We start from the raw sequence: 14850 nt of genomic DNA, 5'->3' as shown, positions 1-14850 counted from the left end.
TTCTTCTCCATTAGAGGTTATTACAAGATACTGAGTAGAGTTCCCTGTGCTATACAGTAGGTCCTTGCTGTTTATCTATTTTATATATAGTAGTGTATATCTGTTAATCCCAAACTCCTAATTTAAACTAATGAAACTCTTAAATTATGATGAAAAATCTTCGCTATCAACTCAAAGTGTGTGAGGGGGTAGATGGCTTTACCAAATTATTTTAGGGATTAGGGGAGCAAAAGGCAGAGTACGGGCCCCTCCAAAGGAAGCTCGCCCCTCAGTTCCAGCGTAGTCTGAGTCTTAACATTTTGCAAGAGAAGCTGGAGATCTGGATCTTCTATGTACAATTGATCTTTTTTTAAAATACTGGTTTAGAAATTTTATAAACAGTGTGCAGGCCAAACAAAACATATCTGCAGGCCAACATTTTTTCTACCTTGACTCTGAGCAATAGTTAGCATCCTCTGTCAACGTTTCCATATACTTAAACGAGATCCACTCATTCAAACAACCCTCACTGAACATCTCGGGCTGGCAGGTGCCATCCCGGGCCCTGGGGACCCAGCGATGGCAGAAACAACTCCTGCCCTCAAGGAAGACACCCTAGGGGGGCCATCGACCGGGAGACAACCTTTTGCAATACCGTCTATTAAACCTAGTGCTAGGGGAATTCCCTGGCTGTCCAGTGGTTAGGACTCCACGCTTCCACTGCAGGGGGCATGGGTTCGATCTCTGGTCAGGGAACTAAGATCCTGCAAGTCGCGAGGGGCGGCCAAAATAGATAGGTAGGTAGGTAGGGAGAGAGAGACAGACAGACAGACAGACAGAGAGACAGAGAGAGAGAGAGAGCAGACTATTTCATCCTAAAAAAAAAAATCCAGTGCTACCATTAGACCCTGGGTGCAATGGTCAAGCACCTTGTCTTGGGTGGGTCAGGAGTAGATGGTTTTATTTGCAGAAGCTTGAGACTAAAGAGAGGCAGGACTAGAAGCATCCCAAGAAACCGACACAGGTTTGACTTCAGTGCTGGGGATCGGACTGGCTACCTTGGAAAGGCTCCCTGGGAGATGGCCAATCAGGCAGACAGGAACTAAGATCATGACAGGACGTCCGAAAGCTATGAACATCCAGAGGAGACGAAAACCAGCCCCTCTCCTCATTTCCAGTTCTTCAGTTAAAAACAGGCACAAGATGGAAATAAACCATTGAGACAAGATCCAAAAATAATCTTAACTGGGCGTCCAAGCTCCTAAAAAATTCTTCTTTTAATCACTTCTGGAAGGCAGCTGAAAGGTACGTACACCAAAACTCAGCTTGTGAAGCAATCAGCTTAATCTGTTTCTTTGAAAGATTAATTAAAACTGAGATTACCGACCGCAGGCAGATGAGCCCGGTCAGCCGACGGGGCACATCTGAGATGAGAGAGAAACTCGTTCACCATCATACAAACACAGCTGAGGGCCAAACGCAGAGATGCTGCACAAAACCTGCTTCTTCCTGGGCCCATAATTCAATTCCTGGGGGTGACACGAGTTAAAAATGCAAACCTCAGGGACGGCGCGAGGCAGGCACACAGCCCACGCCGTGGACAGGGCCGGCGGGCCACCTCTGTGGCCTTGAACTACGGAACCAAGCCAGCAACAGCTGTGGACGGAGAAGGCTGGGCACTGCCCACAGGAACCAGCAACGTAGCAAGGAACACAACTCCAGCTCTGAACTCAAGCAAGATTTTTAGTGCTTGTTTAAGCCCATTTCAAGGATCTGCTCAGCTGAGGCCTAGCTCAGGAGAGATAATAAGAGACCAACGCAAGAGAAAACTCTGTCCGCACAGCCCCTGCTCCATGAGGGCGTGGAGCCTGTAAGGAAAGGAATGTTCTCTGATAGAAGGATGCTTTTTTCACAGATAGTAAAGAGGAGATTAAGTGGGAGACCCTTCTGGAAACCCTAGAGGAACCAGAATTGACAAAACCTCAACCGCGCTCATCACAAAAAGAACAATTTGGGCAACAGTTCCCGAAGTTTTCATTCCAAGAGGAATGGAGGAAGACAAGGAGGACACAGAGTAAAGTACAGAGGACGGCAGCAAGGAGGAGAGGGGCCCTCACCGGGCCGCACAGCCCCCCGGGGCTCCGGTGTCACCGCCAGCATTCCCCACCCGGAAAGCCCACTCTGGACGCCTGTTTAAGCAGCCCTGGTCTGCAGGCTACGAAGAGTTATTGTTCAAGAAGTTCCCCCAAACATAATAGAGCATTTCTCGGTGCACTAGATGTCAGAGCCCTGAATCCCAGCCCTGCCCCGATGGCTGCCCGCCCCCCACCTCCTCTCCCACCCACACATTGAAAAGGCTGGACCCAAATTCAGTGAGCACATAACCTATCTCGTCTTTCTCACTCCAATATCCTCTCATTCTAGGTGCTTCCACCGTGCAGATTATGTAACTGTGGACACTACCATCGTTTTCTTTTAGGATGAGAAAAGAGTTGCAATGCAGGGAAATACACTAAAATTTGAATCCCCGTGGTACTATGAACACCAAAGTGAGGGTCAGGCTTCGCGTAACGGTTAAGAATACAGACCCCAGAGCCGCCTTCATTCTCTCATCTGTAAAATGGGAAGAATAATAAAAGTCTACTATACAGGGTAGTCATGAAGAATAAACGGGTTTCTGTAAAGCACTTAGAACGAAATGTGGCACCAAGCCCTAGGCGTTCAAATGAAAATACAGAACTGTTCTAGCCACCATCAGGAAGCAGCTACAAACTACACCCGAGTCGAATCAGAGGGGCGCTGTGCTAGGATGGGGAGCTCCCGAGGCAGCGCCAAAACCCAGCCCCGTTCTCCGAGCTCCCAGGTGAAACAGCTCTCTCACCTGTGTCCCCCGCTGCACACCTCATCACTAACTCAGGCCCGCCTCCTTGGGACCCCTGTGCCTGCCTCCCAGCCCCCTATGCCCCAGGCACTGAGGTCGGTTCCTCCTATTCTAATATTAGAATGTTGTATTCCAGTAGCTTCTATCACCACATCCTAGATACTCTAATGGCTGGTATCACCAGCTAAAATTATAAACATTTTAGCCTAGAACTCAAGACACATCATGATCTGATCCCTTACCTACCCCTATGGTTGATTTATACTGCCGTGTTAGTTTCAAGTGTACAGCACAGTGATTCAGTTATACATATATACATATATATTCTTCAGATTCTTTTCCCTTATAGGTTATTACAAAATATTGAGTATTAGTGCCTTGTGCTAAACCGTAGGTCCTTACTGTTTATCTATTTTATATATAGTAGTGTATATATGTTAATTCCAACCTCCTAATTGATCCCTCCCCCCACCAAAGAATGAAAAGAAATGAGGACAGTTTAAGAGACTTTTGGGACAACGTCAAATGCACCAACATTCGCATTACAGGGGTCCGAGCAGAAGAGGGAGGGAAGGAGCCTGAGAAAATATTTGAAGAGATAACAGCTGAAAACTTCCCTAACATGGGAAAGAAAACAGTCACCCAAGTCCAGGAAGTGCAGACAGTCCCACACAAGATGAACCCAAGGAGGAACATGCCAAGATACATAGTAATGGAATTGACAAAAATTAAAGACAAAAAGAAAATATTAAAAGCAACAAGGGAAAAGCAACAAATAAAATACAAGGGAATCTCCATAAGACTATCATCTGATTTCTCAGCAGAAACTCTGCAGGCCAGAAGGGAGTGGCATGATATATTTAAAGTGATGAAAGGGAAGAACCTATGACCAAGAATACTCTACCCTTACCTACCTTCCTAATCTTACTTCCTACTGGTTCCTTCATGCCTCCTTCATGCCCACCTGAGCCCCACCCTCTATGCCAACCCTACCATCTCCCACAGTGGTGCTTCTGGCCTGGCATGTTCGACCTGCCTGTGGTACCCGCCTCCAAAGCTGGACATCCCCCCAGTCTTCAAGGACTGGCTCATGCTTTAACACAACCTCCCTCTTCTCCCCCAGATGGAATTAATGTCTCCATTTCTGAAGTGACACAGCTTTCAGGTCTCTACAGGGAAGGCAGAGGAGTGTCCTGTCAGGAGTTTGAATCCCAGCTCTGCCACTTACTAGCTGAACACCGCTGGGTCAGAAAACTAAAATCCCTGAACCAATCTCACCATGGTGAGCAGGAGAAGTGGGCATAATATATGGAAAAATTCTTGGTTTAAATTCTCCTCGCCTTCCCTCTCTCGTGAAATTTATTACTTCTCTAAATTTTATTGCAGTAATTTAGGCTTGTAAGTTCTCTTCCTACTAACGATGTAAGTTCCCTGAGTGCAGTATTTTTGTCTTTCTCAAAGGAACAAGCACAAGGCCTGACGCGTAGTGACAGCTAAACGAAAATGTACAGAGTGGATGAAAAGATGGACCATTTTATACTTGCTCTTTCTATTATTTTTTATGGCTTTTTTTTAACATCTTTATTGGAATATAATTGCTTTACAATGTTGTGTCAGTTTCTGCTGTATAACAAAGTGAATCAACTATACATATACATATAACCCCATATCTCCTTCCTCTTGCATCTCCCTCCCACCCTCCCTATCCCACCCCTCTAGGTGGTCACAAAGCACGAAGCTGAACTCCCTGTGCGATGCAGCTGCTTCCCACTAGCTATCTATTTTACATTTGGTAGTGTATATATGTCCATGCCACTCTCTCACTTCATCCCAGCTTAACCCTTAACCCACCCACGTCCTCAAGTCCATTCTCTACTGCGTCTTTATTTCTGTCCTGCCCCTAGGTTCATCAGAACTGCTTTTTTTTTAGATTCCATATATATGTGTTAACATATGGTATTTGTTTTTCTCTTTCTGACTTCACTCTGTATGAAAGACTCTAGGTCCATCCACCTCACTACAAATGACTCAACTTTGTTCCCTTTTATGGCTGAGTAATATTCCATTGTATATATGTACCACAGCTTCTTTATCCATTCATCTGTTGATGGACACTTAGGTGGCTTCCATGTCCTGGCTATTGTAAATAGAGTTGCAATGAACATTCTGGTACATGACTCTTTTTGAATTATGGTTTTCTCGTGGTATATGCCCAGTAGTGGGATAGCTGGGTCGTATGGTAGTTCTATTTTTAGTTTTCTGAGGAACGTCCATACTGTTCACCATAGTGGCTCTATCAATTTACATTCCCACCAACAGTGCAAGAGGGTTCCCTTTTCTCCACACCCTCTCCAGCATTTATTTTCTGTAGATTTTTTTGATGATGGCCATTCTGACTGCTGTGAGGTGATACCTCATTGTAGTTTTGATTTGCATTTCTCTAATGATTAGTGATGCTGAACATCCTTTCATGTGTTTGTTGGCCATCTGTATATCTTCTTTGGAGAAATGTCTATTTAGGTCTTCTGCCCATTTTTGGATTGGGTTGTTTGTTTTTTTGATACTGAGCTGCATGAGCCGCTTGTTTATTTTGGAGATTAATCCTTTGTCAGTTGCTTCATTTACAAATATTTTCTCCCATTCTGAGGGTTGTCTTTTCCTCTTGGTTATGGTTTCCTTTGCTGTGCAAAACCTTTTAAGTTTGATTAGGTCCTATCTGTTTATTTTTGTTTTTATTTCCACTTCTCTAGGAGGTGGGTCAAAAAGGATCTTGCTGTGATTTATGTCACAGAGTTTCTGCTTAAGAGAAATTAAGGAAACACTCCCATTTACCATTGCAACAAAAAGAATAAAATACCTAGGAATAAACCTACCTAAGGAGACAAAAGACCTGTATGCAGAAAACTATAAAACACTGATGAAAGAAATTAAAGACGATACAAACAGATGGAGAGATATGCCATGTTCTTGGACTGGAAGAATCAACATTGTGAAAAGGACTCTACTACCCAAAGCAATCTACAGATTCAATGCAATCCCTATCAAACTACTAATGGCATTTTTCCCAGAACTAGAACAAAAAATTTCACAATTTGTATGGAAACACAAAAGACCCTGAATAGCCAAAGCAATCTTGAGAAAGAAAAACAGAGCTGGAGGAATCAGGCTCCGTGACTTCAGACTATACTACAAAGCTACAGTAATCAAGACAGTATGGTACTGGCACAAAAACAGAAACATAGGGCTTCCCTGGTGGCGCAGTGGTTAGGAATCCGCCTGCCAATGCAGGGGACATGGGTTCGAGCTCTGGTCCGGGAAGATCCCACATGCCACGGAGCAACAAAGCCCGTGCGCCACAACTACTGACCCTGCACTCTAGAGCCTGCGAGCCCAACTACTGAAGCCTGTGTGCCTAGAGCCGGTGCTCTGCAACAAGAGAAGCCACAGCAATGAGAAGCCCATGCACCGCAATGAAGAGCAGCCCCCGCTCGCCGCATCTAGAGAAAGCCCACACGTAGCAATGAAGACCCAACGCGGAACAGGATAGACAGCCCAGAGATAAACCCATGCACACATGGTCACCTTATCTTTGATAAAGGATGTAAGAATATACAATGGAGAAAAGACAGCCTCTTCAATAAATGGTGTCGGGAAAACTGGACAGCTACATGTAAAAGAATGAAATTAGAACACTCCCTAGCAACGTATACAAAACTTAAGATCTTTCTATTATTTTTAATCATTCCCCCATTTTTATCTATATCGTTGTCAATGACAGCAACCATCCCATGAATTTAGTATAGACAACCAGATGGTTCTGAGGGAGACACTCAATTCTGAGTCTTGAATGACTCAATTCCATTCATTCACATTTGCTTATTTTTTACTGGTTCCTTCACGGACCCTACTACCAGAAAGCACTGTGCCTGACACTCTGTGGCCTACAGAAGGACAGAATTCCTGCTCCCAAATATACCCACTGGCAATGTGAGGCCATTTTAACAGACCTCACCAATGTAACCAACTGGGGTGTTTTGTTTGTCTTTAAAAAAAAATTTGAAAATCATCATCCTGAAAAGGAATATTTTATTCATGCCGGTTTAAGTAGTGACGGGAAAATATTCAGTACTCAGAATGGAATGAAAAAAAAGAAAAAAACTGTCAGCATGAATTTCCAAAGGCATCTGGAAAACTGGCAAAAGAATTAAAAATATGAAAGCAACCGGTGATCCCAGCTGGGGTGAAACTGCCTTCCTGTGGAAACCCTGAATAGAAAATAAGATTCTAAGATGAATTGCTTAAGGCATTTTCTTTATATGTGTTACCAATCCTAAGACTGCTTTAGGAATTCCCAAAGACAATCCTCTGGAAAGTTCATTTACATAGTGATTCCAATTGATTCAGGGCAAAGCAAACCTACAACTTGTCCCCAGGGCCCCAAAGGCTTTAAGTTCATGTATTGGATTTTGTATTGAGAATAACAAGAATCTCAGCAGAAATGTGACTTAGAACAGAAGTTAAATCTTCCCCCTATACCCACTATGATCAAAAAGACTGAGATTCCAACACACCACACCTGAGAACAGGGCTTCGCACTCTTAGCAGAAGAGAATGAATGATGGCCCAACACACCCACTCTGGAGGCAGCCAAAACTGATCGTGAACCAACCCCTGCAACTCGGTGCCAGATTTTGAGCCCATTAGTGACCCCCAACTGAACCCCACCAATTTAATTCATACAGTTAAGACTACGTAAGACAGCATTCCATAGTCACGTACAGAGTACATGCTGAATCTATGGGCTGGAAGGACACCCGGTGGGCAAAGCTGGACCCACATTTCAGACCAGGATCACACTAGCTGTGTGACCTTGGGCAGGTCACTCAACCTCTCTGGGCGTCTGTTTCCTCATGTGTCACTTACACATTGGACCAGATGCTCTTGCTCTCACGTAACCTGAGTGTCAGGGGACCAAGAGACTGGAAATACATGAGTCTTCAGAAGCACTTCCGGAGGCTGTGCTTGCCCTGGCCTTGCCCTCTTAACCCATTTCACTCTAGCATATTGGGCCCTGTTCTATCCCTGACTAGTTGTGTGATCCTGGGCAACAGGCTTCGCTTTTCTGCGCCGAGTTTTTATTTTCCTCTACAAAACATGGGATTAAGCTGTATCTAGGTCCCTTCTAGCTCTAGAATTCTACTTATTGGAGAAATCCCTTCCACTGGGGAGTAAAACAGAGGCTCTGAACCACTTTATCGTTTTTCAGCCCCTTGGTGCAAATCACCAGAAGGAGGACTATAAAAATTCTGCATCGGCTTTGAAAACGGACAGGCCACAGGGGACAAGTGCTTTATAAAATGTCATATACAGTATAAACATTATGTCTCCTCCAGCAAAGCCGGAACAATCTATTGGTTACACCTGTGACTCAAAATGATATCTCATCCAGGACCACCGGCACCTCCCAAAGTTCAAGTCACTATGGACGGCAGCAGGGTGCATCCCACGACCAGCGTTAAAATCACCTGCAAGAAAAGTGGCCTACTCGCTGGGGCTCTGGGAGATCTACTACCAGTACGGATGCTGAATTCACCCCCCTCCCTTGGCCCAACTCCACATCCCCCAAAAAAGCAGAAGACCACAGGTAACGATTCAAAGCCACGGACTGCGTGACCACTTTGCTCTGAGCCTCTTCCCCAAGAAGGAAAGGGCTTGAGACAGAATAACAGTTGACAAGGACACCAGGGTCAAGAAGGACAGTCTCCTTATAAATAAAACTTTCAAACTCACGGCCATTAACACTCACCCGAAATAACTGGACGGGAGCCGACCAGGAAAGGGCATGTTACTAAAACCGGCCCTTCAGCCTCCAAGAGGCTCAGCAGAATGACTGCTGATGTGGGGAGAGGAGGAAGGCAGGTCTGGTTATTGTGCCAACGCACCGGGAGGCACAGTAACTAGGTCACGTTCCCACTCGGGCGTGGACGAAGCCACTCGGCTGCTTGGTGCACCGGGCAAAGCCGGGTCGTGCTGTCGTGCTCAGCATCTCTCGGGGAAGCCTGAGGAAGGCACTTCTGGCCACACCCTCCCCAGGGGAGCAGTATCGGGACATTTCTCCGTATCCTGAAGAGCCTGTCCCCAGAGCAGCACCAGAATGTAGCTAGAGGTCTAAGCCACGGCTGACACGGCATGAAACACACATGAAACATGCATGTGGCAGCACCCCTTCCACCCAAAGCCTCAGCTCGCTTCGGAACCACACACTGGAGCTGATTCAACAAATAAAGAGCCCCTTCTCTAGCCGGAGGATGTTGCCTCCTCAGCCAGATCCTGCAGAAGGAAACCACACGGACGAGAAGCCCCTTCGGTGAAACGCAGCCACGTCTCCCTGGCACGAAAATCATGCAGACTTAATGGAAATCTTGGCAATTGCATCACAAGCTTCACCTTTCTCGGGGCTCATCATGCATTTTCCTCCAACAACAGAGTTTTCGGGAGAAGCCGGGGAGCATGGAAACACACTCCATTCATGCCAGAGCCTGGGGCTTCCTCAGGCGTGAGGTTTCTCTTTTCACAGCAGACAAACCTCTGCGTTGGCACGGCTTATCTGAAAAATGGTTGGAACCTCTGGCCCTAGGCGATCCCAGAGCCGCTGACGTGCCCCCCGGAAGCCTTGCAAGTGTGTGTTTTTCACGGTGTATTAATTCAAGCGGCACGTTAGATGAGATGTGTTCTAATTTTTGCTTTTAACCCCTGCAGTTAGCGGATTGGCCCCTTTCCTTTGGCCTCTGAAGAGCACAGAGCAGAGCACAAGCACAGAGGGAAAGAAGGCACCCCAGAACGTCCCAGGGCTTTCTTCCCCTCTGCTTTTACCCAGTTTTACTGACACCATTTATTTGCAGACAAAGGACCTAGAAGCTGGAGTCTGGGGAAAAAGCGGAAAGTGAGAAAGCTTGTAAGTTTCAAGGTTGACACATGTAAGATTCTACTGTCACCAGGAGGGCTGAGAAGTCTCCTGCCAATGCGGAGGGGAAAACAACCCAGTGCCCCAAAATATCAGTGAAGGAGCCACTGTCTACAGACATCACTGGAGAGTGAACATCTCCTGAGAATCACTGCTCCGACCACACAGAGCACTGGCCCCAGGTGAGATGCTAAGTGGCGGGTGCCAGAAAGGAGGGACGCTCTAGGGAGAAACAGAAAAGGAAGTATCTGAGGTTTCTTCTCTCCCACGAGAGGCTCCATTGCCTCACTCACTCAATGAAAGCAACTCGTTATGGGAACGGAGGCGGGGTGAGGGGAGGCAGGTGTGAAAGAGGAGAGATTTTTTTTTTTGGACCTGTGGCACAGCAAGCAGGATCTTAGCTTCCCGACCAGGTATCAAACCTGCGTCCCCTTCAGTGGAAGCGCGGAGTCTTAAATACAGAACCGCCAGGGAAGTCCCAAAAGAGAGATGGTTTTATGGCCCAATTTTTTTTAAATGAATAAAATATTTTAGAACTTACCCTCCAACAGATATAGCTGGAATTTACTAAGCAATTATTATGACATTGTAAGATAAACGCATGTAACTTTTAGAAAGAGCTTACAATCTATACATATATTTTCTAAGCTCTCAATAAGGTAGCTATTATATACTATGTCTATAATGTGTATATATGTCAAAACATGGAAGAACATTATGATCCTGAGAATGGTAATAATTGTAAAATGAAACATGTGAGGGTAAGGTTATCTTCTTAGTTCCTTCTTATTTCATTAAAGTATTAAACCAGTCTATTATATGTAAGTTGTACATAAAATTCCTTTTTCTGATTACTAATATCTGATTAGCATAGAAAATCTAGGAAGGACTTCCCTGGAGGTCCAGTGGTTAAGACTCCGCTCTTCCAATGCAAGCGGTACGGGTTCAATCCCTGATCGGGGAACTAAGATCCCACATGCCATGCAGCACGGCCAAAAAAGAAAAAGAAAAAAAAAGAAAATCTAGGAAATACAGCAAGGCAAGGAGAAGAAAATTAAAGTTATTTGTCATTTCCACACCCAAAGATGAGCACTCTCATTATAACTGACGTAGCTACTTCCAGCTCTCTCCCTCTGCATATAATCACAAATGCTCTTCCACAAAATTGGGGTGTTACTTGATAGCTTCTTTTTCACATTAAACAGGATATCTTCTACCCACACCCTTAAATGATATTCTGCATCATGAGTTAAGTCTGCAGTGTGTTGCATTCTATCGACGTGCCACAGTTTATTTTGTAAATTTTGTATTATTAAATGAGTTGTTTCCAACTCATTTACTATAGGAAATCAATTACTACAGGAAATACTAGTGCATAGATGGATAGATGACAGATCGATCGATAGACAGATAAACAGCTTTCTTTTTTGTAAAATCTTTATTGAACTATAATTCACAATTCACCAACTTAAAGTGTACAATCCAATGGTTTTAGAATACTTATAGAATTGCACAATGATCACCACAATCAATTTGAGAACCTTTTCCTCATCCCCCCAAAAAATCCCATGCCCTATAGCAGTCGTTCTCCATATCCCCTCGAGCCCTCCCACCCACAGTCCTAGGCAACCACTAATTTGCGTTCTGTCTCTACAGATGTGGCTATTCTGGACGTTTCACATAAATGGAATCATACAACATGCAGTTTTTTGGTGACTGGCTTCTTTCACTTAGCCTAACGTTTTCAAGGTTCAACCTTATTGTAGCATATATAAATACTTCATTCCTTTTAAATGGCCAAATATTATATCATAGTATGGATATAGGACGTTTTGTTTACCCATTCATCAGTTGATGAACATTTAGGTTATTTTCTCTTTTTGGCTACTATGAATAATGCTGCTATGAACATACACGTACAAGTCTTTCTGTGGACACATATTTTCATTTCTCTTGGATATACATCTAGGAGTGGAATTGTTGGCTCATATGGCAGCTCTATCTTAACCTTTTAAGGAACTGCTATCGTGTTTTCCGAAGAAGCTGCACCACTCTGCATTCCCACCAGCAGTGTGAGAGGGTCCCAATTTCTCCACACCTTCACCAACACTGTTGTCATTTGTCTTTTCATTACAGTCATACTAGTGGGCATGAAGCGGTATCTCACTGTGAGTTTGGTTTGCATTTCCCTGATAGCTGATGATGTTGAGCATCTTTTCATGTGCTTATTGGCCATATGTATATCTTCTCTGGAGAGGTGTCCATTCAGATCCCTTGCCCATTTTTAACTGAGTTGTCTTAATTATTGAGTTATATTTTAGACCGAAGTTCCTTACCAGATTTGCAAAAAAAAATTTCCCATGCTTTGGGTTGTCTTTTCACTGTCTTGATGGTGTCCTTTGAAGCATGAAAGCTTTTAGTTTTGATGAAATGCAATTTATCTATTTTGTTGTTGTTGCCTGTGCTTTGGGGGTCCTAAGAAAACACTGCTTACTCCAAATCATGAAGATACATGCCTATGTTTCTTTCTAAGTGTTTTACATAGTTTTAGCTCTGATATTTAGGTCATGGAACCATTTTAAGCTAATTTTGTATACAGTATGAGGTAACAATCCAAATTCATTCTTCTGCATGTAGATATCCAGTTGTCCCAACACTATTTGTTGAAAAGACTATTCTTTCCCCCCATTAAATTGTCTTAGCACCCTTGTCAAAAGTTAATAGACTGTAAACGTGAGGGTTTACTTCTGGACTCTTAATTCTAGTTCATTGATCCAAATATGTCTGTTTTTACGCCAGTACCACGCTGTCTTGATTATTGTAGTTTTGTCGTAAATTCCGAAAGCAAGAAATGTGCATGCTCCGACTTCATTCTTTTTCAAGACTGTTTTGGCTATTTTAGGTCCTCTGCATTTCCATATGAATTTTAGGATCAACTTGTGAATTTCTAAACAAAGGGCAGCTGGGATTTTGATAGGTATTGTATTGAATCTGTAGACAAATTTGGGGACTTTGGGGACTTCCCTGGTGGTGCAGTGGTAAAGAATCTGACTTCCAATGCAGGGGACGCAGGTTCGATCCCTGGTTGAGGAACTAAGATCCCACATGCTGCAGGGCAACTAAGCCCGAGCGCCACAACTACTGAGCCCGAGTGCTCTAGAGCCCGTGCGCCACAACTAGAGAGAAGCCTGCGCACCGCAACGAAAGATCCCACATGCCACAACCAAGACCCAACGCAGCCAAATAAATAAATATATTTTTTTTAAAAATTGGGGGACTTTTGCTACATTAACACTATTAAGTCTTCCAGCCATTAATACAGAATGTCTTTCCATTTATTTATGTCTTCTTCGTTAACTTCTTTCAGTATTTTGTAATTTGCAGCATATGAGTCTTCCACTTCTTTGGTAAAATTATTCCTATTTTATTCTTTTTGATGCTAAATGGAATTGGTTTCTTAATTTCATTTTCAGATGGTTCATTGCCAGAATGTGGATTTACAACTGACTTTTGTATACTGATCTTGTATCCTACAACCGTGGTGAACTCATACATTGGTTCTAATTGATTTTTAGTGGATTCCTTAGGATTTGCCCTCTACAAGATCATGTCATCTGCAAATAAAGACAGTTTTACTTCTTCCTTTACAATCTGGATGCTTTTTATTTCTTTTTCTTGCCTAACTGTCCTGGCTAGAATCTCCAGTACAACGTTAAATGCAAGTGGCAAGAACAAACATCCTTGCCTTGTTCCTGATCTGAGGGGAAAGCTTTCATTCTCTCACCATTAAGTATGATGTTAGCCCTGAGAGTATAATTCCTAACTGTACTTGTCACGCAAAGATAAAAAGGTAACACCGATTCATAAGAGATCCTAAATACAACCATTTCCTAATATGCAATATCTTCAAATTTTTTCCCTAAACCAATTTCAACAGTCTTTGTACTTGTACTAGGTAGGAAAAGCACAGTGATGTGTTAAAGAAAATCTCAAGTAATTCTCAAGTTCAAGAAGACTTGAAATGGACAGATTTAATGAAATTCAATGCCTGTGTCTGGTGAAATAAACAACTGCTAATACAAAGCCCAAGCAGCAGGCATGAAGTTAAAGTCAATTTGACGTTTCCCTGGGTTGTCAGCTACTCAATTCCCTGCAGAAAGGAAGACTTTATTCTGAGCATGTTCTGAAATTCTGTGTCAATTTCCACTTTATTCTGAGCACGTTCTGAAATTCTGTGTCAATTTCCCTGCTTGAATGTTCCCTGAGTTCTCATTCTGCTGCTCTCCAAAATTAGTTCTACCACAAAAGGCTAAAAAAAAACATTTGGCAAGATCTAGTCTAATTGTATTTAAATCTGTAAATCCTAGAACAAAGAGGGATTTGACAGTTACTTAACTTGATTATTTAGTCATACCAAATACTTCAGATTAAAAACTACACCCTGAAACCTGGATTATCCAGTTTGACCCCTAAACAAATTGTATGAGAGCAACATCTTCGTTAGCCAGGACACATACACAGAGGTACAGGGGGAAACATCTGGACTTCAAAAGACCTGGCCTCAAATCCCAGATCTTTCCATTCTTACCTGTGCATCCTTGGGCAAGATACTTATCCTCTCTGTGCCAACTGTTAAAAAAAATTTAAGGATAAAACTCCTTCCTTGGGGCTTCCCTGGTGGTGCAGTGGTTGAGAGTCCGCCTGCCGATGCAGGGGACACGGGTTCGTGCCCCAGTCTGGTAGGATCCCACATGCTGCGGAGCGGCTGGGCCCGTGAGCCATGGCCGCTGAGCCCGCGCATCTGGAGCCTGTGCTCCGCAACGGGAGAGGCCACAGCAGTGAGAGGCCCGCCTACCGCAAAAAAAAAAAAAAAAAAAAAAAACTCCTTCCTTGCAGGGAGGCTGTGAAGATTACGTATTACTCATAAAGTGCCTGGAACACAGTAGGTGCTATTATTACTAGTAGTAGTAGAAGTATTTCTTAACTAAACTGTTCAGGAAATGGAGTGGTCTGGTCCACTCTAATT

The 14850-nt window shown here is 43.7% G+C and overlaps 1 protein-coding gene across 3 annotated transcripts in view; it reads right to left on the bottom strand.

Annotated features, from left to right (window-relative positions):
* The window catches only part of CAMK1D (calcium/calmodulin dependent protein kinase ID), a 417102-nt gene that overhangs the window by 376235 nt on the left and 26017 nt on the right, over positions 1-14850 (bottom strand). The window contains exon 1 of one of the 3 annotated variants that reach the window (XM_067701417.1): positions 8667-8719. The exons of the other annotated variants lie outside the window; for them this stretch is intronic. Within the exon in view, the coding sequence (XP_067557518.1) occupies positions 8667-8704 (38 nt within the window). The 5' untranslated portion in view covers positions 8705-8719. Of the gene's footprint in view, positions 1-8666; positions 8720-14850 lie in introns of those variants that run through there. 3 annotated transcript variants of the gene reach the window in all.

Source organism: Pseudorca crassidens, chromosome 1 (genome assembly GCF_039906515.1).
Source record: "Pseudorca crassidens isolate mPseCra1 chromosome 1, mPseCra1.hap1, whole genome shotgun sequence".
NCBI lineage: Eukaryota > Metazoa > Chordata > Mammalia > Artiodactyla > Delphinidae > Pseudorca > Pseudorca crassidens.
Note: the sequence above shows the minus strand (reverse complement) of the source record. Positions and strands in the feature narration are given on the sequence as shown.